The 17,400-nt window shown below is 34.4% G+C and overlaps 2 protein-coding genes across 2 annotated transcripts; one reads left to right on the top strand and one right to left on the bottom strand.

Moving 5' to 3' along the window:
• The first annotated feature begins 1,165 nt into the window (after positions 1-1,165).
• On the top strand, positions 1,166-6,121 carry LOC140798569 (NPL4-like protein). The gene is given in 3 exon segments (XM_073152440.1): positions 1,166-1,799; positions 1,802-2,409; positions 5,605-6,121. Coding segments are annotated over 3 exon segments (1,236 nt in total). The 5' UTR covers positions 1,166-1,423; the 3' UTR covers positions 5,857-6,121.
• Positions 6,122-6,444: 323 nt separating this feature from the next.
• On the bottom strand, positions 6,445-9,910 carry LOC140798568 (peroxidase 3-like). The gene is made up of 4 exons (XM_073152439.1): positions 9,604-9,910; positions 9,309-9,500; positions 8,956-9,121; positions 6,445-6,994 (listed from the first exon to the last, which is right to left on the bottom strand). The coding sequence occupies exons 1-4, from the start codon at positions 9,820-9,822 to the stop codon at positions 6,588-6,590; spliced, it is 984 nt and encodes a 327-aa protein (XP_073008540.1). The 5' UTR covers positions 9,823-9,910; the 3' UTR covers positions 6,445-6,587.
• Between the last annotated feature and the right edge of the window lie 7,490 nt (positions 9,911-17,400).

Here is a 17,400-nt window from a genome sequence, read left to right as displayed (position 1 = left end):
AATTAGATATCGTATGTGTCAATAATCATGCTCATTGATGCTCGTCACTGTTGCTCCATCCGATAATATCCAAGTTAACTGAAATTTAAACACACTAAAATCAAAATTAACTAAAATTTCATATGATTTTAGTCAATATTAACTAAAACTTCTACCACATTCCATCAAAATTAATTGAAATTTCTACCCACTAAAATCAATTTTGGTGTTGATAATGTCTCGTGCCAGGAATTTCTGAAAAAGATGGAAAATAGAGAGACGGTAAGAAGAATAACCTTTGTGCTAAAGCAAAGAAGAAGAAAGAGGCTATTGTTGTGCTAGTGTTTGGCAAAATTAAAGTTAGAAGAAGAAGAGGGTTGGCTGTGTTTTAAGACACTAATGAGTTCAACAATTCACGCTTTAAGTTATTTAAGATGATGTCCAAGTCAACGTTTTCTATTATAAGATCAGCTTTGCAAATTTTAGACCACAAAATGACTCCTCACGGGTTTAGAAAAAGTCCGTAAGAATACTTAAATGATGAGTGTTTTACTAGTTAAGGTTAGACGTTTTCTTCTAAGTGGTTAACCTAGAATTAGAGGAATAAAGTTTTTGTGAATAAACATTTAATTGTTAAGCATTTCGATTTGATATAAAAATGCTATTGAAGCGGTCCGCGCTTGGATGAAACAGTAAAACGCTTATGAGTCCAGTATTTTATTTAGAGCTATAGTAAAATAGACTAATTTTAGTAATAAGTTTAAGGAGTAATCTATTTTGGTAAAAAAGTTTGTAACACAACTAGTTTGGTCAAAAACTGTAATTAAAGATGAAAATGAGTGAAATGGTAAAATGATATTTTTTATTTTTCTTTAAAAATTTTATTAAAAACACGGTGAATTTTGACTGAGTTGTGATTACACCCTAATAAGTATTTGGTCTTCCTTATTGGTATCACTGGCAAGTCAATCTGTACAAGTTGTCCAGGTGCTCGTCTCGTTAGATACACAATATATCCGATGATTTTAATTGGCACACAAAAGATATCAAGATAATCAAAGCCATTAAATTCATACGACCAATACACTCGTCATCATCTGAACCAAGCCTAAGCAAATCTCAATCGGAATCCAACCGAGAGTCTGCCTTCCTTTTATGATTCACGAGCCCCGAACCAACAATACAAAGTAACAAAAGAGAAAGGCGGGTATAAATAAATATCCTCTTGATCTCACCACTGCCGTAGAAATCATCGAATCCTCCCCACTTTACTCCTCGAATCCACTACTAATCTTCTCTTCTACTTTCCCCTCCCACTTCACGCCTCTCCCTGATTACTTTTCTCTCCTCCTTATTCTACATCGTCTTCCTCTATATCTCGAATTCTCTCGAGAACTCCACATCCTCCACCGCCATCGCCGCCGCCGCCGCCGCCGCCGTCGTCATGATCATCCGCATCCGCAGCCGTGACGGCCTCGAGCGCGTCACCGTCCCCGACCCCTCCTCCGCAACCGTCTCCACCCTCCGCTCCCTCATCGAGTCCCAGCTCGGCGTCCCCTACGCCTCCCAGACCCTCTCCCCCGACCCCAACCTCCTCCTCTCCTCTCCCCCCTCTTACCCTATCCCCCTCCTCTCCGATCCCTCCACCCCACTCTCTTCCCTCAACCTCTCCCACGGCTCCCTCCTCTTCCTCCTCTCCTCCGCCCCACGCACAGCTCTCCCCAAGGCTCCCCCCACCTTCCAACCCGCCGGCTCCTTCGGCCGGAACAAGATGACCATCGAAGACCTCGTCGCCCGCCAGATCCGCGTCTCCAGGCAGGAGACCCCCACGCAGCCGGCGCCTCCTTCGATCGCGACGCCGCCCACGCTTTCCAGCTCTACGTTTCCGACTCACTCGCCTTCGCCGTCAAGCGCGGGGGTTTCCTCTACGGGAAGGTCTCCTCCGACGGTGTCGTCGCTGTCGACTTCATCTACGAACCGCCGCAGAGCGGCACTGAGGACGCCCTCGCGCTCCACCGCGACCCCGAGGAGGAGAGGCTCGTGGAAGCGATCGCGGCCGGGATGGGGATGAGGAGGGTGGGGTTCGTGTTCACCCAAGCGGTGGGTAGGAAGGGGAGCGAGACGGGGGAGTACACGATGTCTGGCCGGGAGGTGCTGCAGGCTGCGGAGTTGCAAGCGGAGGGGAACATCAAGGAGTGGGTCACGGCCGTTGTCAAGCTAGACACGGCCGGGGATGTGCATTTCGAGGCTTTCCAGATGAGTGATGTGTGCGTCAGGCTGGCAAAGGAGGGACTTTTCGTGACGGAGTTCGGAGAGGACGATGATCCGCGGATTTCAAGGATGAAGAAGGAGGTGGTTGTAGGTGTGAAAGATATGAAGGAGGTCGACAATGACTTCTTTTTGGTGCCTGTCAAGATCTCGGATCATCAAGTAAGATTTTTTATTGCAAATTCATGCTTACAATGCTACAATGTTTACATCAATTTGATTTTTTTTTTTATGCGCATCTCGGAATTGGCAAACTATTTCTTTTATTGTTTGGTTGTGGTCATCTTACTGGTCTTGGTAGGTAAATCCCTGACTGCGTTGGCAAGGTTGGATGAATTAGTGTATAATTTGTTCTACTTTTCTAGTTATGCTTAGACATTATGCTGCAAAGAATAAGATTAGGTCTTTCCGTAGTATTTGAACCTTTAGGTGGCAAGGTATCTTCTTTTATCTACTTATGTATCTTGTGTCTAACCGTTGTAATCAACAAACCTAAAAGGAAAAAAAACATAGATGGTTTCTTGAGCTAGTTCAATTGATTTGCATCCTTTGAATCTGATACTCTACTAATGCATTGAGATGTTCTGGTCTGCGTGATTAGATGGTCACAAATATTAATATTGGCTTTTGGTTTGAGAACTAGAATACTGGTTTGGGAAATTAGTTGCAGGAGTTATGCTTCCTAATCATAGCCATTTGTGTTTGGTTGGAAAATTTCTTTGCAAATTGTTTAAATATTCACAAAATTTATGCTATGATAATCTGTACTTCTATATATCCACTATGATGAGATGGCAACAATGTATTATACAGTTGAGATGAAGTTCATTTTAGATATGCAAATTTCCTTGGCCAAATGGTGAGAGGCAGAAGATAAAGTCGTTATTATAGTTCTACAAACTTGCCGATGTTCTCCAGTTGAGAAGATATTTGGGGTTGCATTGCTGATCAACAGTTCTTAAGATATTGGTTTACGTCTAATGAGTAGGGATTTGGGGTTGAATTTTATATCAATAGTTCTGCTGAGTTGCAGTATAATTATACTCCTCTAATAGATACTCATTAAACATCACAATGAGAATAAGTGGATAGGAGAGGGGTGGATTTTTGTTTCAAAAAATCTCAATTGGTTTTTCTCCTTTTGCTTCATTTTCATGAAGAAAATCTCAGTTGGTTTTTCTTCTTTCTCTTCTTCATGACGAAACAAAGTTCCAACTCTAAGGAGAAATAACAAGTTTGAAGATTGAATTATTTGGACATATCCTGTTGAAAAACTTGTTATGTTTGTAGTAGGAAGTGGATGTGAGAGGGTGGACATAGTTTAGACCTTGGAATTGTAGGCACAAAATAGAGTTGGAAGGGATGTCATTTCCTACTCGATCAATTTGGTCTATTAAGGGTATTTGTCATTGCCTTTTAATGGGATAAGATTTAAGGGATATATCATGATAAAAAGGTTAAGGCTGTTTTGTTAGAAGTGATGGATAAAGGAAACACAATGTCTTCTCTAAGCAAACAGCTCTTAAAGCTACTGCAGTTGCTAGCTAGGTATTGTTTAGATGAAAAGGTTCATACAAAAGAAGTTTAATGACTTAAAATGATGGTTGCATTAGTTATCCCTGATAACCAGAGTTTCTCTATTTTTTGTATACCAAGACTAACAAAGAAGGGAGTCACAGTTTAAGATGCTCTTCCTGATGCAGAGGGAAATTAATGGCAATATATTGGTGGACATTAAGCCGCCTCTAAGTTATCAGAAAAACACTAGATAAGCTAAGTAATAGCAAATTAAGGAGCAAATAATTACTAAATACTTTTTCAACCCCAATGAAAGCCATATTTCTTTTGATCTTTCTCTGTTAGTCCTTTGATCCCTTGCATCCAATCTCAACAAAAACCAGTTTTTTTTACCTTTTTTCTGATTCTATGTTTATTAGTCCTCAGATTGCACGTGTTTATTATGCTCGAATTACCCTTTTGTTTCTTCGAAGAAAGGAGAATAGCTTGGGGAAAAAAGGCATACTTCTTGATCATCTTTTTATAAGATCTTCTCTTATTACCTCAATTTTGAGATTGGCAAGTTCTTGGCTAGACTAATGGTATGTATCTGGTTCCTGCTGAATGATCATTGTCATATTTGGAGATTTTGGTTTCCCAACTACAACGTTCCTTTAAAGCATCATCTTTCTGATAATTTCCAGAAAGTGCAATCAGTTTGATCTCTAAGTAATAGTTTGTTAGCTTCCAATTTAATATTCTATCTAAAGCTCTTGACAATTGTCCTGTATCGTATTTTTGTGATTAGATTATGTGGAAGAATTCAGTATTTTAATTATGTAGGTATTAAGGAGCTTTCCTTTTTGTGCATTCTGCAACATCTATTTGGCAGCATTTATGTGTCTCATCAGTAACCTTGTAGATAATGAACTTGTGGTCATGAGTTGACATATTCCTGTGTACTTGCCTTCTTGATTAGCACTGCTGCTCTTTGCTCTATGTTGATTTGTCTAACAGTGTTCCATCTTCGGTCTGATTTATGTAATGTTCTTTGACTCTTTTATCATAGTCCCTATACTTTTAAATTAATAGTATCTTGTGCCACTTTAATTATTCTTAGCTCAAGTTGTGCTTTTAATACATAATTATTGCATACTTTTCCATGGATTCCGTCGACATATACATTATGTGAAGACTTGAACTAATCTTAGTGTTCCTGCATGGTAGACCTCTATGAAGTAGGTTCGTCTATACTTATCTTTCGACAAAAAAAGGATCTAAAGCAAATCCAATACAGATTGAAATTAAGATTGTACTTTGACATTCAAGTTGACCTTCAGCTGAGCAATTGAAGTTGCATATTGACATAAATTTCAGTTAGGTTGAATATACTCAAAAGTTGAATTATAAATTTCCAAAGTAATTACTTTTTTCATAGTAATATGGTTCACTGCTATAAGGACTATTATCCGTCAAAACATTGTCTTGTTACAGAACAAGTCAGCCTTCTAATAGAGAAGAATCAAAATGGGTTTTAGATGTAAAGTCAAGATGGGGGAGGAGTTGCCATGAAAATTGGAAAATACGAACAGGGCATTAACAAATAATGTGAGAATGTGGAGTAGACTCAAATACAACTTTTACCACAAAGTTCTCTGTTTGTTAAGTTAATAAGTAACACATTGGTTAAGTGGTACTCATATGTCCCCTAGGGTTGTGATGAGACTAATTTAAAGCTTTTATTCTGTAAATGTAGCAATTGGTGGGTATGATATGATTGGAATATTTTAGTAATGGAAATAACTCTGTTTTTCCTTCACATAATAACTATTGTTCCTCACATAACATCTGCCTATTTAGGGTTCTCTCTCAACAAGCTTTCCAATAGAGAATCGGATCACTACAGTAACGCTGAAGGCACTGAAGAATCACCTTGATCGGTCGAAACACCTGCCCTTTGTCAAGCGGATCTCTGATTTCCACTTGCTCCTCCTGCTTGCCAGGTTCTTGGATGTAAATTCTGACGTTCCAGCACTGGCTGAGTGTGTGCAGAGGCAAGGGACTGTACCAGAAGGCTACCAACTTCTGATTGAATCCTTGGCTGCCTCGTGAGTAAGCAAAATAATGCCATGTGGCAAAGTTGATAAAAGTTCCTGTCAACTTGGTATTAACTTTATATTGTTATACTATGAGAATTTTGTTTCTAAGTAATGACTTGTTTATATCTTCACGTGCTTTGTTCGAAGATCGTTCTTCCGGCTTCATTTCTTGTGTTGCGAGAATCTTTAACAGCCTATTGAAGTATTTATGAGCAAGTCATGGATTATTAATTTGATGAAACTGGAAAGAAATTTATGTATCTTGGTTTTTGAATTTAGTTGATGCTACAATGCTGCTGTGTCTACTAATTCAGTTTGTCAATCTTGGCTTAAGAAGGAATTGAACGAGTTATTTTTCTTTTCTGGAAGGCAACTGGAATAGCCTTGCTTCAGTGAGTTGTGATAGAGATGGAGAAAATAGGCAAGGTGGCCAAAAGAATGCCATCATTAATGTCTAACTAATGCATAACTTGTCGAAATTACTCCAAGATGATCAGATTTTGTTCCAGAAATTTGGTGGATATAATCAATTCCTTTGATCTTTTTTCAACAATATCACTTCCTTCCATCCAGTAGAAAAAAAAAAATTTGTACGCCACGATTAGAACAATTAGTAGACATTTTATTACTAAAACAAATTTACCACAACATGCAACCACATGACAGTATACACCTTATAAAAACAAACTTATTTCATCCCTGCATGCAACTCTTCTGTAAACACTTAAGAACACTCCTGCTAGCTCAAGAGTTCACAACACGGCAGTTCTTCCTGATCTCTCCAGCCGCTCCGGTGAGCACGCCGACCTGCCCCATCCTCTTTATCGAGTTCTTGAATGCATTGAAGAAGTTGCCTGAATCGGTCAGCTTGTCGACGAGGTTGCTCGCCCGGCTGTTGGTGAGCAGGGCAGCATCAGACTGAAACAGCCCCTGGTTCTGCTTCAGGTTGGCATAGTAGTGTGGGTCAAAGGTGGTGCTGCTCCCAGGGTCCATGGGCACTTTAGTGGTATTATCAGAGAGGCTTGTGCACTTGGTCTTGAGGAATGCAGCATAGGAGGGACTGAGGGATGGATCTGCATCATTCTTTCCAGTAAAGTTGTAGAGCCTCTTGCTGAAGAAGTTGCAGTGGCCAACTCCAATAGTATGTGCACCTCCATAATAATATTATATGCATGAAGTAACTCAAAAGTCTCAAGGAAATGTGAAAAAAAAAAAAAACTTCTTTAAAGGATAAATTACAGTCTACCTTTGGCTTCCATTTTTAACTGTTAAATAGAAAATGCGAAAGAAAAACTTAATTACCTTCGTAGAAATACAGTCTAATTTGATGATGTTATTGATAGTTTGATTATTTAGCAATTTGCTTATGACCGAAAATATTGATGCTGCCGACGGTGGTAAGGGTGGTTTAGTTATTTAAAATGTTAGTTTTGCTTAAGTTTAAAATACAATATTATAAGTTGAAATCAGGTTAAACCATTGGGGGTAAAATATAATTTGCCTAAGCTTAAGTGATTAGGAAAGCACTTGATGTGATGATAAGATTCTCATAACATTTTTAAATTACTCTCCAGAACTTCAAGCAGTAATTAACTATGTAATGTGATATTAGGTCTGAGACATTAAGCTGTTTGATCTTGACATATTCCTAACAAGTCTGTGAATGAAACCCATGCATTAATATCTATTTATTAGAATGGAACAAACCTTTTAATTAGCTAGCTAGTTTATATGGATACTGCTGTCCCTATTGGGACTGCAACCATGTCAACTTCAATGTTTGAGAACTTTCCAATAGATAGTTGTCCATCTAATTAACCCGAATTTTAGAATTTTTTTTTAAAATAAATTGACAATCAACCATAAGCCATCAGAATGTGAATAAGGTAAACCTATTAGAAGGATTGAGCTTACTCATATTCCACTCGATATAACCAAAATATAAATAATATACATAGAAGTATTCTAACTATTAGATTGGAATCCAGTGGTTTGATATTTAGTTCTAAACAAGCTGTAAATGAGTTAATAAAGCTAGCTAAACTATAAAAGCTAGTTGAATTGAGCTCTAAATAAGACAACTGAGGCATGCTCTAAATCAGCTTGCCTTAGATCTTGCAATTGGGTTAATCTCCCAATGTTTTGTTCTCTTCCCCTCCATTAAGTGTCGGTTGGACTTTTGAGCATACTTCATGATAGGGAACTTTGAACAGTTCTAGTTTTGGAGTTATATATCTGTTAATATTCCACCAGCATATGGTTGGGTCTGTATCAATCCTTGTCTCAGCTAAGGGCCCCCCATATATCTTAGCTAGTATAAGCTAGTAACATAAAGTGAGAAAGGACATCATTTTTCTTGAAAAAGATTAGGGGGAGTGAGAAAGGACAAGGCCAAAGCAATCAAACATCTATCTAGCTTTGAACTATATGATAGAGAAAGCTGAGCTAAAACCCCTTACACTCTTTGTCTTTGCCTCCAAACCTTTCTGCAACCTTTCCTCCTCCTTTTCTTTTTAAGAATATTAAGAGTTTACAACATTTACTTTGTTTTTATGGTATTTATCATTCGATCTCTATCTAATGTAGAAGGAGAGCCAGTTCTATTTCAGCCTTTTATTTCACTTTCAACAGGAAATGAATATTCTTAGTTCTTAGTCTGTTGATAACTTGGGGGTATTTGTTTTAAGAAAATAAAAGTAAATAAATATGTGAAGGATATAAAGTATAAGATTCCACATCTCATAAGATGATTTGTTTAGATGTCAATAAGTTGTAAAGTAAAAGAATCTATAGTAATATTTGGTTAGCCAACTTCTATAACCTGAGATAGAATTCTCTCTATTCACACCTTGTTGATGAGCAGAGAGGGATTGTGCCATTACTATATCATCAGATGGGCATCTAAGGATAGGTTTGGAAAAGTATTGCCTTAATCTAAGGCATCGAATTGATTACAATGTAGACGTTCTGCTGATCACTATTGATGAAATAGTATATAATTTCAATGTTTTTAATTTCTTATTGTCTTTAGTACTTTATAATTAATCTATCAATATTAGTCTTACTCTCACACAAAGTGATGCTGTTACTTTCGTTTAGTGTTACAACTCACCTGAGAGTACAACGAGATCTTGAACGGAGAGGCCATTGTTGGAGAAGTCCTTCACAAGAGTTGCGAAGTTGGAGAAAGGAGAAGGGATGCTGGCATTCGCCTCTGAAAGCTTAGATATCGTACCATCCCTCCTCCCAGTCTGTACTTGCCATAGTGACTTTTTGAACTGCTCCAAGAAAAGAAAAAAAAAATTTATTCTTAGTCATTTAATAGCAATTTTTGTTTTCTTTTCTTTTGTTTTGTTTTCTTCGCAACATAATAAATATAGCTCTGATACCATGTTAAACTTTTAACTCAGAAAACAATAGAATGTAGTATATGATATATATATATATATATATATATTTACGTACTTGAAAGGATACTGAGTCTCTAGCCGCCAATGCAACTATATCGGCGCAAGAGACTGTCTCAGGGCAAGCCTTCTCCACCGCCTTCTTCACCTTGTCGATGACTTCAAATCCCGCGAGCGATTTGTTAGGTCCTGCATCTTTCTCCGCAGGATTTCCCGTAGTCGAATCGATCAAAACAGAAGCATCACAACCCTAGATATATATATATACAGACAACACCATGACCATGTAATTAGCACAAACATCACGTATGTATATATATGCATGAGATTATTTGTGAGGTTGAGATTCTTACCCTAACAAAGCAGTCATGGAAGAACAGCCTCAAGAACTTTGCAGGCAATGCTGGATTACTCTCAACATGATTCCATATTATTTCTCGAGTGATCTCCTCAGCCTTGGGGCAGCTCTTCTTGTAGAAGTTTTGTTGCAATCCTGCAGCTTGGCTGGAAGAAACAAAACTAGCAAGAGAGACAGCTAAAAGTATCAAGAGATAGAAGCAATTAGACCTCATCTTTTCTAACTACTTATTATTATCTTTTTCCTTTTGGACTAAAGCTAGTGAGAGCACCACTATGACTATTATTGCTTTGATGCAAGGATGAGATACATTGCTTGGCTTTTTATAGACAAGTCTAGAGTTTTCCCTTCATGAGAATATGATATATAATTATGCACCAATACAGGTAAGCATGGTTAGTTTAATACTAAATTGCGCCCATCACGGCCATGGTCAACTGTTGATTAGTAAACTAATAAATAGTTTACATTAACTCAGTTGAAATGTTCCACACTTTATATATAATATTTTTTTGGAATTTATATTTAATTCTTTCCTCTTCTTGGTTTTATATTTTTGCCGAGAGAGGAGTATGTGGCGCCCGGGAAGAATAAGTAGATCATTTTAGTCATTTTAGAAGATAAATAGTTAAAACATTAAACGTATAAAATATAACCCGTATACATGCGAGAAATACAGACGCAAATTTCCCTCGACATGTTTTTAGTTTTGCATGAATACTTAGAAGACACTTGGAGGTAGTGGGTTTCTTGGGCATTGTTGTTTGATAATTGAGTGCATTAAACTATCTAAGGAAGAGAAGAAAGTAGATTAGATTATGCAAAGAAGAAGAAGGTGGAAGAGAGAGAGAGAGTGAGAGAGAGATGGATTTTAAGATTTGCTTAAAATAATCAGTGGTTAGAAGTAGGTAGGTAGAGAGAGAGAGAGAGAGAGAGAGAGAGCACTAGTCGACATATGGAAGCTTTGGATGTAATTCAACACTGCTAGGCTGTTATATTTTATGTAGAAGCTCTGAACACCATGCTTAGAAACTAGTTTTTTAGATGGATTTTGTTTGATTTGGTTTCAGAATGCATTTTGCTGTTTGAAAGATAATGGATAGTTTGGAAGAAAGTAGAATTGTTCTAATCCAACAATGAATCAATAATGCATAGCAACATTCATGAACACACAAAGAGTTCCTTTGCCACTGCATTAAATGGCTTATTGCTGCAAGCCTCCTCTTTCAAAGATCAATCTTTATCAGATAATATCCTCTTATATATCAACTATTCTTTCTCTTTCAAATATTGATACCTTAGCAAACAATTGATCACGGATTTGCATGCATGCATGTAAAATTATTGCATGATTGATTGCTAGTCTTTATCAATTCTTCACTTTTTCTTTTTCTTTCACATATAAATCTAAGTATCATGTCTACTTTTATTTATTTTTTCTGGATTACTGTATCAAATAGCTGGGCCCCCTACCTCTTTATGAGTTACTGCAAATCTGCCTAACCTTGTCAAAGCCTTTAAGAATTTATATCTTTAAATTTAGGGTTAAGTATATTTTATCATCTTATATTTATAACCAAAATTACTCTACCTTATAGAAGTTTCAAATTAGCTCATATATTTATGATTAAAATGTGACTATTAGTTTTATGTCAAATTTAATTGAGGACCATGTCAATTTTAGTCCTTTAGCGGCATCATCTCAAAAATTTGCATATCTTATCTAATAAACATATATGATAATGGTAGTTTAGTTATTTTAGCGCCGTTTAATTAAATTCAACAGATAAACTATCTATCTCATCTTAATCATATGTACATTGACTAGTTTAAAACTTTCTAAAATACATGATGGTAAAATATATTTAACTCTTAATTTAATTTAGCCTACACGGTGATTAACCTATATAGCAGCCATTGCACTGTAAGAGCTCTTTGTTGGAGCTAGAGATAAGGTAGTCTAAATCTAATTGAAAATAGACCTAAAACAACCCTAGTTAGAAATTAGGTATGACATAAAAGCTTAAACTATTAGATGAAATGCTGGACCAAATTTGCCATTCCTCAAATTTTATTTATCAAAATGAACCATACCATACCTTAAAAGAGAAGTTACCATGATATTAAACACAATCCAATATAATAGTAGAAAATTTAGAGTTACTTTCTTTTGTATATATACCCTAACTTTTTTGTTTGAAATACAATGGACTGCTGAAAGAAAAGTCTCAACAAAATTATTTGGTCTGAAAGGAGCCAAATTCTTGATCTAGATAACCCAAATAGGTGGTCCAATACCTACTTAATTTTTCTAGATGATTTGCTTGTTAATATGTTATTAGCTAACAATGAATTCAGACCTTTGTTTGTTGAGCAAATCTTTTCCTGGATAACCTGGAGTTAATGTATTTATTAGATAGTTGTTTTTAATTTTTTTCTGTGTGTGTGTGCATATTTTCTCCTTATTCTCTATTTTTATAGACATATATGTGTTAACATATATATCACTTCAGATACACCGTTGAATATATATATATACACACACTCGTACATCGATTATGCTAATGTGTTACGATCCGACCATATGGGTTAAGTCGAGTCAAGTCGAGTCGAGTCAAATTAGTTATTTAGATTTATCTTTCTATTTCGAATTTCAAATAAATCAGATAATCCGCATGTGGATCCGATCCGCTAGAGATTAGTTACTTAGCTTTATCTTTCTATTTTGAATTTTAAATAAATCAGATAATCCGCATGTGGATCCGATCTGTTAAGAATTTTACTCCTATAAATAGGGGTGAACATGAGTTGATAAGAATCATCATTGAGAGAATTCTAAGTTTAGCCAATTATTATTCTCATCCTTATCTTTTTTATATTAACTGTTATATTATTTTTATCTTCATAGGACTATATCATAACCGTAGATCTCATTCAAGCTTTCAAACTTAGCCTCCTCCTACCTCTAACAGTCATCCTACTACACGACCGTCCACCACCACCCTTGGCCGTCCACCACCCTCTGACGACAGCCACAACGTCGAAAATTACAGTTTTACCCTCTCTAATCTATCTCCACTATTTTATTTTTATCTTTTCATCCGGACCTTCGATTTAGGTGAACCATATCCATTAGAATCCTAACTCACGAGGCTACCTCCACCTAAAATTTCACAATCATCCAACAGACGGATCGTTTCAAATCTGGTCCGTAACATAATGCCTCTAATTGCACTCGAATTCGGTTTGAATATGTGTAATCGATGCATTGATGAGTATTTAATAGCCCACTCAAGTAAGATGATAGATGATAGAGATTTGTGAGAAGTTTACTTGTTACTATGTACCCTTTTTTATGAGAAAAAGGATTTCTCATATGGTCCTTTTTCTTACCATCTTATTATGGATGACAATAACATAAAAAGTGAACTATTTGCATATTAACTCATTCACTGATGTGATCCATTATAGTTCTCTATGGTGGTAAAAAATAGTTATATATATATATATATATATCAACATACACTAAAGCAAGTTAGCATCAAAAGTTCCCATCTCTATCATTTCTAGTCTAGTATCACTTTCTTCTTCTACTAACTAAAGTCTCCTCCCTTTCCACCTAATTAATGGAGTCAACTATATCCTATCAGAGTTGGTAAAGATCAACAGCTGTATGGAGAGCTCAAGCATACCTACCTGTTTGTTGATTAAGAATTAAGATATCATCTCCACATGCATAGTATAGTAACACACAACAATATGATTATAGAGATTTAAATTTTGTAAGGAGGCATTAATTGCACATACTCTGACCTTGACTATATACCAAGAATCATTAAATGGAACATCTGTTTGTTGTGTTTTTTATTTTATTTTATGTCTAATTAAGACCATACTAGTGGAGTTATTGACCAATCTCATGTTCTTCTCCATTCTTATTATTGTTTTTGCTAAGTAGCTCATAGGTTTATTTAGATAAATCACTTTCAGAAAAAATGGTTTATAAAGTAACTCTCTTAATTAGCGACTTCGGTTAATTTAAGACAACTCTTTAGGATAATATAATACCTTCACAAAAGATATTGTATTAGCTAACTAATGTAGTCATTATATGGCAAAAAAGGATGAATTTTTTTAATCTAAACTAGTAAATTGGCTGAAACCTTATAGTGAATGTGGTTGGGCATCCCATGATCCAATTATATGTGGATATATAATTTGTTTCTTTTGGGGAATTTTATATAATTTCCCCGGTATGTTTTTCTAAATATCATAATTATTGCTATATTTTTAAAATATCATAATTACCAACAAAATAACTGAACTCTTCCAAAATGTTGGTATGTGATAATTGTGATACTCTAAAAAAAATACAAATTTAAATGTTTACACTATGTAATTTATGTTTCTAATGCTTGAAATATAGTTGATATGTGTGAATATATTATCATTCTCTACGTATGGAATGGCTACATATATATTAATATTCTCTATGTATGTAATAGTTATGTATTATTATTCTCTATTTATGCAATGGTTACATATTATTATTACTTATACGCAATGGGTACATATACGAATTTCTCTATTTTTATAATGACTATATATTAATATTATATTTGTATGTAATGGCTATATAATTAACATTCTCTATTTTACAATTGATATATTTATTACCATTCTTTATGCATATAATGACTACATTTTTTTACATATGCAGTTGCTCTATATCATCATTCTCTATGCTTGCAGTGACTACATATTTTTAATCTATATCAATGCAATGGTTATATATATATATATATCTATTTCTATGTATGAAATAACTATGTATTAACATCTATTTATAAGCATCAAATGCATACTTGAGTAAAAATAAGATAAGTAAGTAGTATGAGAAATGAGATAGGTAGAAAAATTACGAAAAAAATATTGTGCAAGCACTTTTAGTTTATGTAAACATAAGTGGGTAATATGAGAAAGAAAAAGAAAGAAAATAACTTAGTCCAATCAAAGATATAATTAGAATTATGTTTATGTGTGGCACAAGATTTAATTTGGATTAATAATATTTCTAATCTCAATTAGAGTTAATTTAATGTTTGTTTTTTTTATCTAGAATAGTGTTCCCTAGTCAAGAGGAAAAGTAATTCCAAAGTCATCAGAGCTAAAAGGATAAAAATATTTATATTATATATATATAATATAATATAATGATAATAATGATATTTTAGAACTTCCCAGTGGCAATTATCTAAAGAAAACTCTTCTTTTTATATGCATATATTGACAAATAGATATCTAGCAATGAAAACAAAGAATTATATATATATATACACATCCATTATGGTTGTATTGCTCAACAAACTCTAACTTTTTCATATTCACTTATTAGTACTGCTTATCACTGGCATTGGATAAATAAAAGAAGGTTAAGTTAAATATTATTTACATGTTGCTTCTATCAACAGAAACATTAAAATTAAAGAAAGTTATATATATATATATATATATATATATATATATATATATATATATATATATATAGTTTTATTTTTTATTTTATTTTTTCGCTAGATCTTAGGTTGGCAAATTTTTATCGATGGGCCGGGCCGGGCCGAGCCAAGCTTTTTTTATAAGCCTAATGGAATTTTGGATCATCTTTTGGGCATTATGATATTTTTGCTAGCTAGACCTACCTCACCTGATTGGTTCTTGATCAAGCCAATATACCCCAACCTTCTTGGTTTATTTTGGTTTGATCCATAACTTTATCATTTTTATATTAAAAAAAGATAAAGTTTTACTTAGGTCTTCTAAAATATTATTATTTTCTAAATAAATTTTTTGAATTTTTTAATTACCCACATACACTCAATATATACCATCTTGAACTATCAAGAAGTAATTATACGAACCTCTAAATTAAAGTAAAAATTTAGGTAAGAGAGTACATATGCGAAAAAAATTTAGAGAATGTATGTAGAAAATAGTGATAATATTTAAAAAGTAGGCTAATGGATTCCCCTTTTTATCAATCTCAAATTATTAATCCCCTTTTTTTATTTTCTCTTACACATCTAATTAAGGTATTTATTATTACTGTTTCCAAACCTTTTGTTCAATCCCTAGTATTAGTTTGCCTTCAAAGAAGTTATCATAATCGATGGAGTTTTCGACCAAACTATCCATGTTCTAATTTATTTTTATCGGAATAGGGTACTTCTCAAACTTATTACCAAATAAGGTCTAATTTACTATAACCTTAATAAAAAAGCTGAACTAATCAATATTTTATCTCTAAGTAAAAACACTAATCATTTCAGTGTTTTTGTATGGTCTTAAAATATTGAACTGATCAGCATTTTATATATATAAATTCCTATAACTTAATATTTCAGTAGTTAAAGGAAAAAAATTGTATGATGATAAAAATGCTGAACTGATTAGCGTTTTTAAAAACACTGATTAATTTAGTATTTTTGTTAGGGCTATAATAAATTAAACCCCATTTAATAATAAGTTTGAGAGATAGTCTATTTCAATAAATAAAATAAATTAGAGGTCTAGTTTGGTCAAAAACTCTAATCGATGTACTATTTATATGGTGTGATAATGTACAAGGTAATAAAAAGTGGCTGCCAAAAGTAAGTTTTTCATTTTATAAAAAATAAAAATATCTATTGATTAACCGCCACGGTTACAAAAAGTGATGCTAACATTAACGGCCAAAAGAATAATCAACAAGAAAGTGTGACCCCTCCGACCCTCCCAAATAACCTCAAGGCTTATATTTCTATCTAAGTTAGCGAACCAGTTCGCAGACTTATTAACTTCACAGTAGATATGGGAAACAAATAAGAATGGATAAAAAATAATAAAAATTTAATGATAGATGAAATAGACCATAGTAGAGTGTTGTGGGCACCAAGAGGAGGTTGGTAAAGAGTTTCCTACTGATGTAGGACTGTACACCAAAGAATATACTTATATAGGTGAGTTGCAAACTTATTTGGTTCACTGGGTCAAATTTAGTACATGAGGATATTGTCATTGAAAAACTTCTGTCCAACTTACCAGTTTTATTTAATGTAAATTGGCATCTTGTGAGCAATTCCAGGTACTCAAGATAGGAGAATATTATCCATGCATGATTGATTCATATTGCAACCCTCTACTTTGTTACTGGTGCAAATGTATATCTATTAAAAACTCGAAGTTGGTATAAGTCTATTTCAGTCAAATGCACCCATGTCATATATATATATATATATATATTAGAATGGCCATTTCCTTGGCACATTATGAGTCTAATTTTTATTATAGAAGCAGAGGAAATTGAAGGTCTTGGAAGAATAGAATAAGATGAGTAAATATTGCCAAAATTAAGGAGAAATTTTTTTGTTTTGTTCTTCATTTTGCTCTCTCTTCCCCGCCCCCCCCAAAAAAAAGTGGCTCTTAGATGTTTTCTTTTAATATTTTTTTCATCCCTTGCTCTTATGAATCTCTCCTAGAATTTCTATCCAAATGGGAAAAAATAAATCTCTTTCATTCTCTTTCATTTTACTTTTATTCAGTTCTCTCTATCTCGGTGCATGGTTGAAAGCTTTTCTTCTTAAAAGAGAGAAAAAAAATTCTATAGTAATATTCTGATGTTATATATTGATGTTCCAGCTTTCTTCTCTTCATAATTTACAACCTATAATATGAATATTCATCAAAAAGAATTACTGTAACTAGGGCTGTCAATAAAGCTCGAGGCTTGCTAGCTACTCGAGCTCAGCTCGACTAT

The sequence above is a fragment of the Typha latifolia genome, chromosome 12 (genome assembly GCF_019914945.1).
Source record: "Typha latifolia isolate L0001 chromosome 12, TyphaL0001v2, whole genome shotgun sequence".
In the NCBI taxonomy this organism is placed as follows: domain Eukaryota; kingdom Viridiplantae; phylum Streptophyta; class Magnoliopsida; order Poales; family Typhaceae; genus Typha; species Typha latifolia.
Note: the sequence above shows the minus strand (reverse complement) of the source record. Positions and strands in the feature narration are given on the sequence as shown.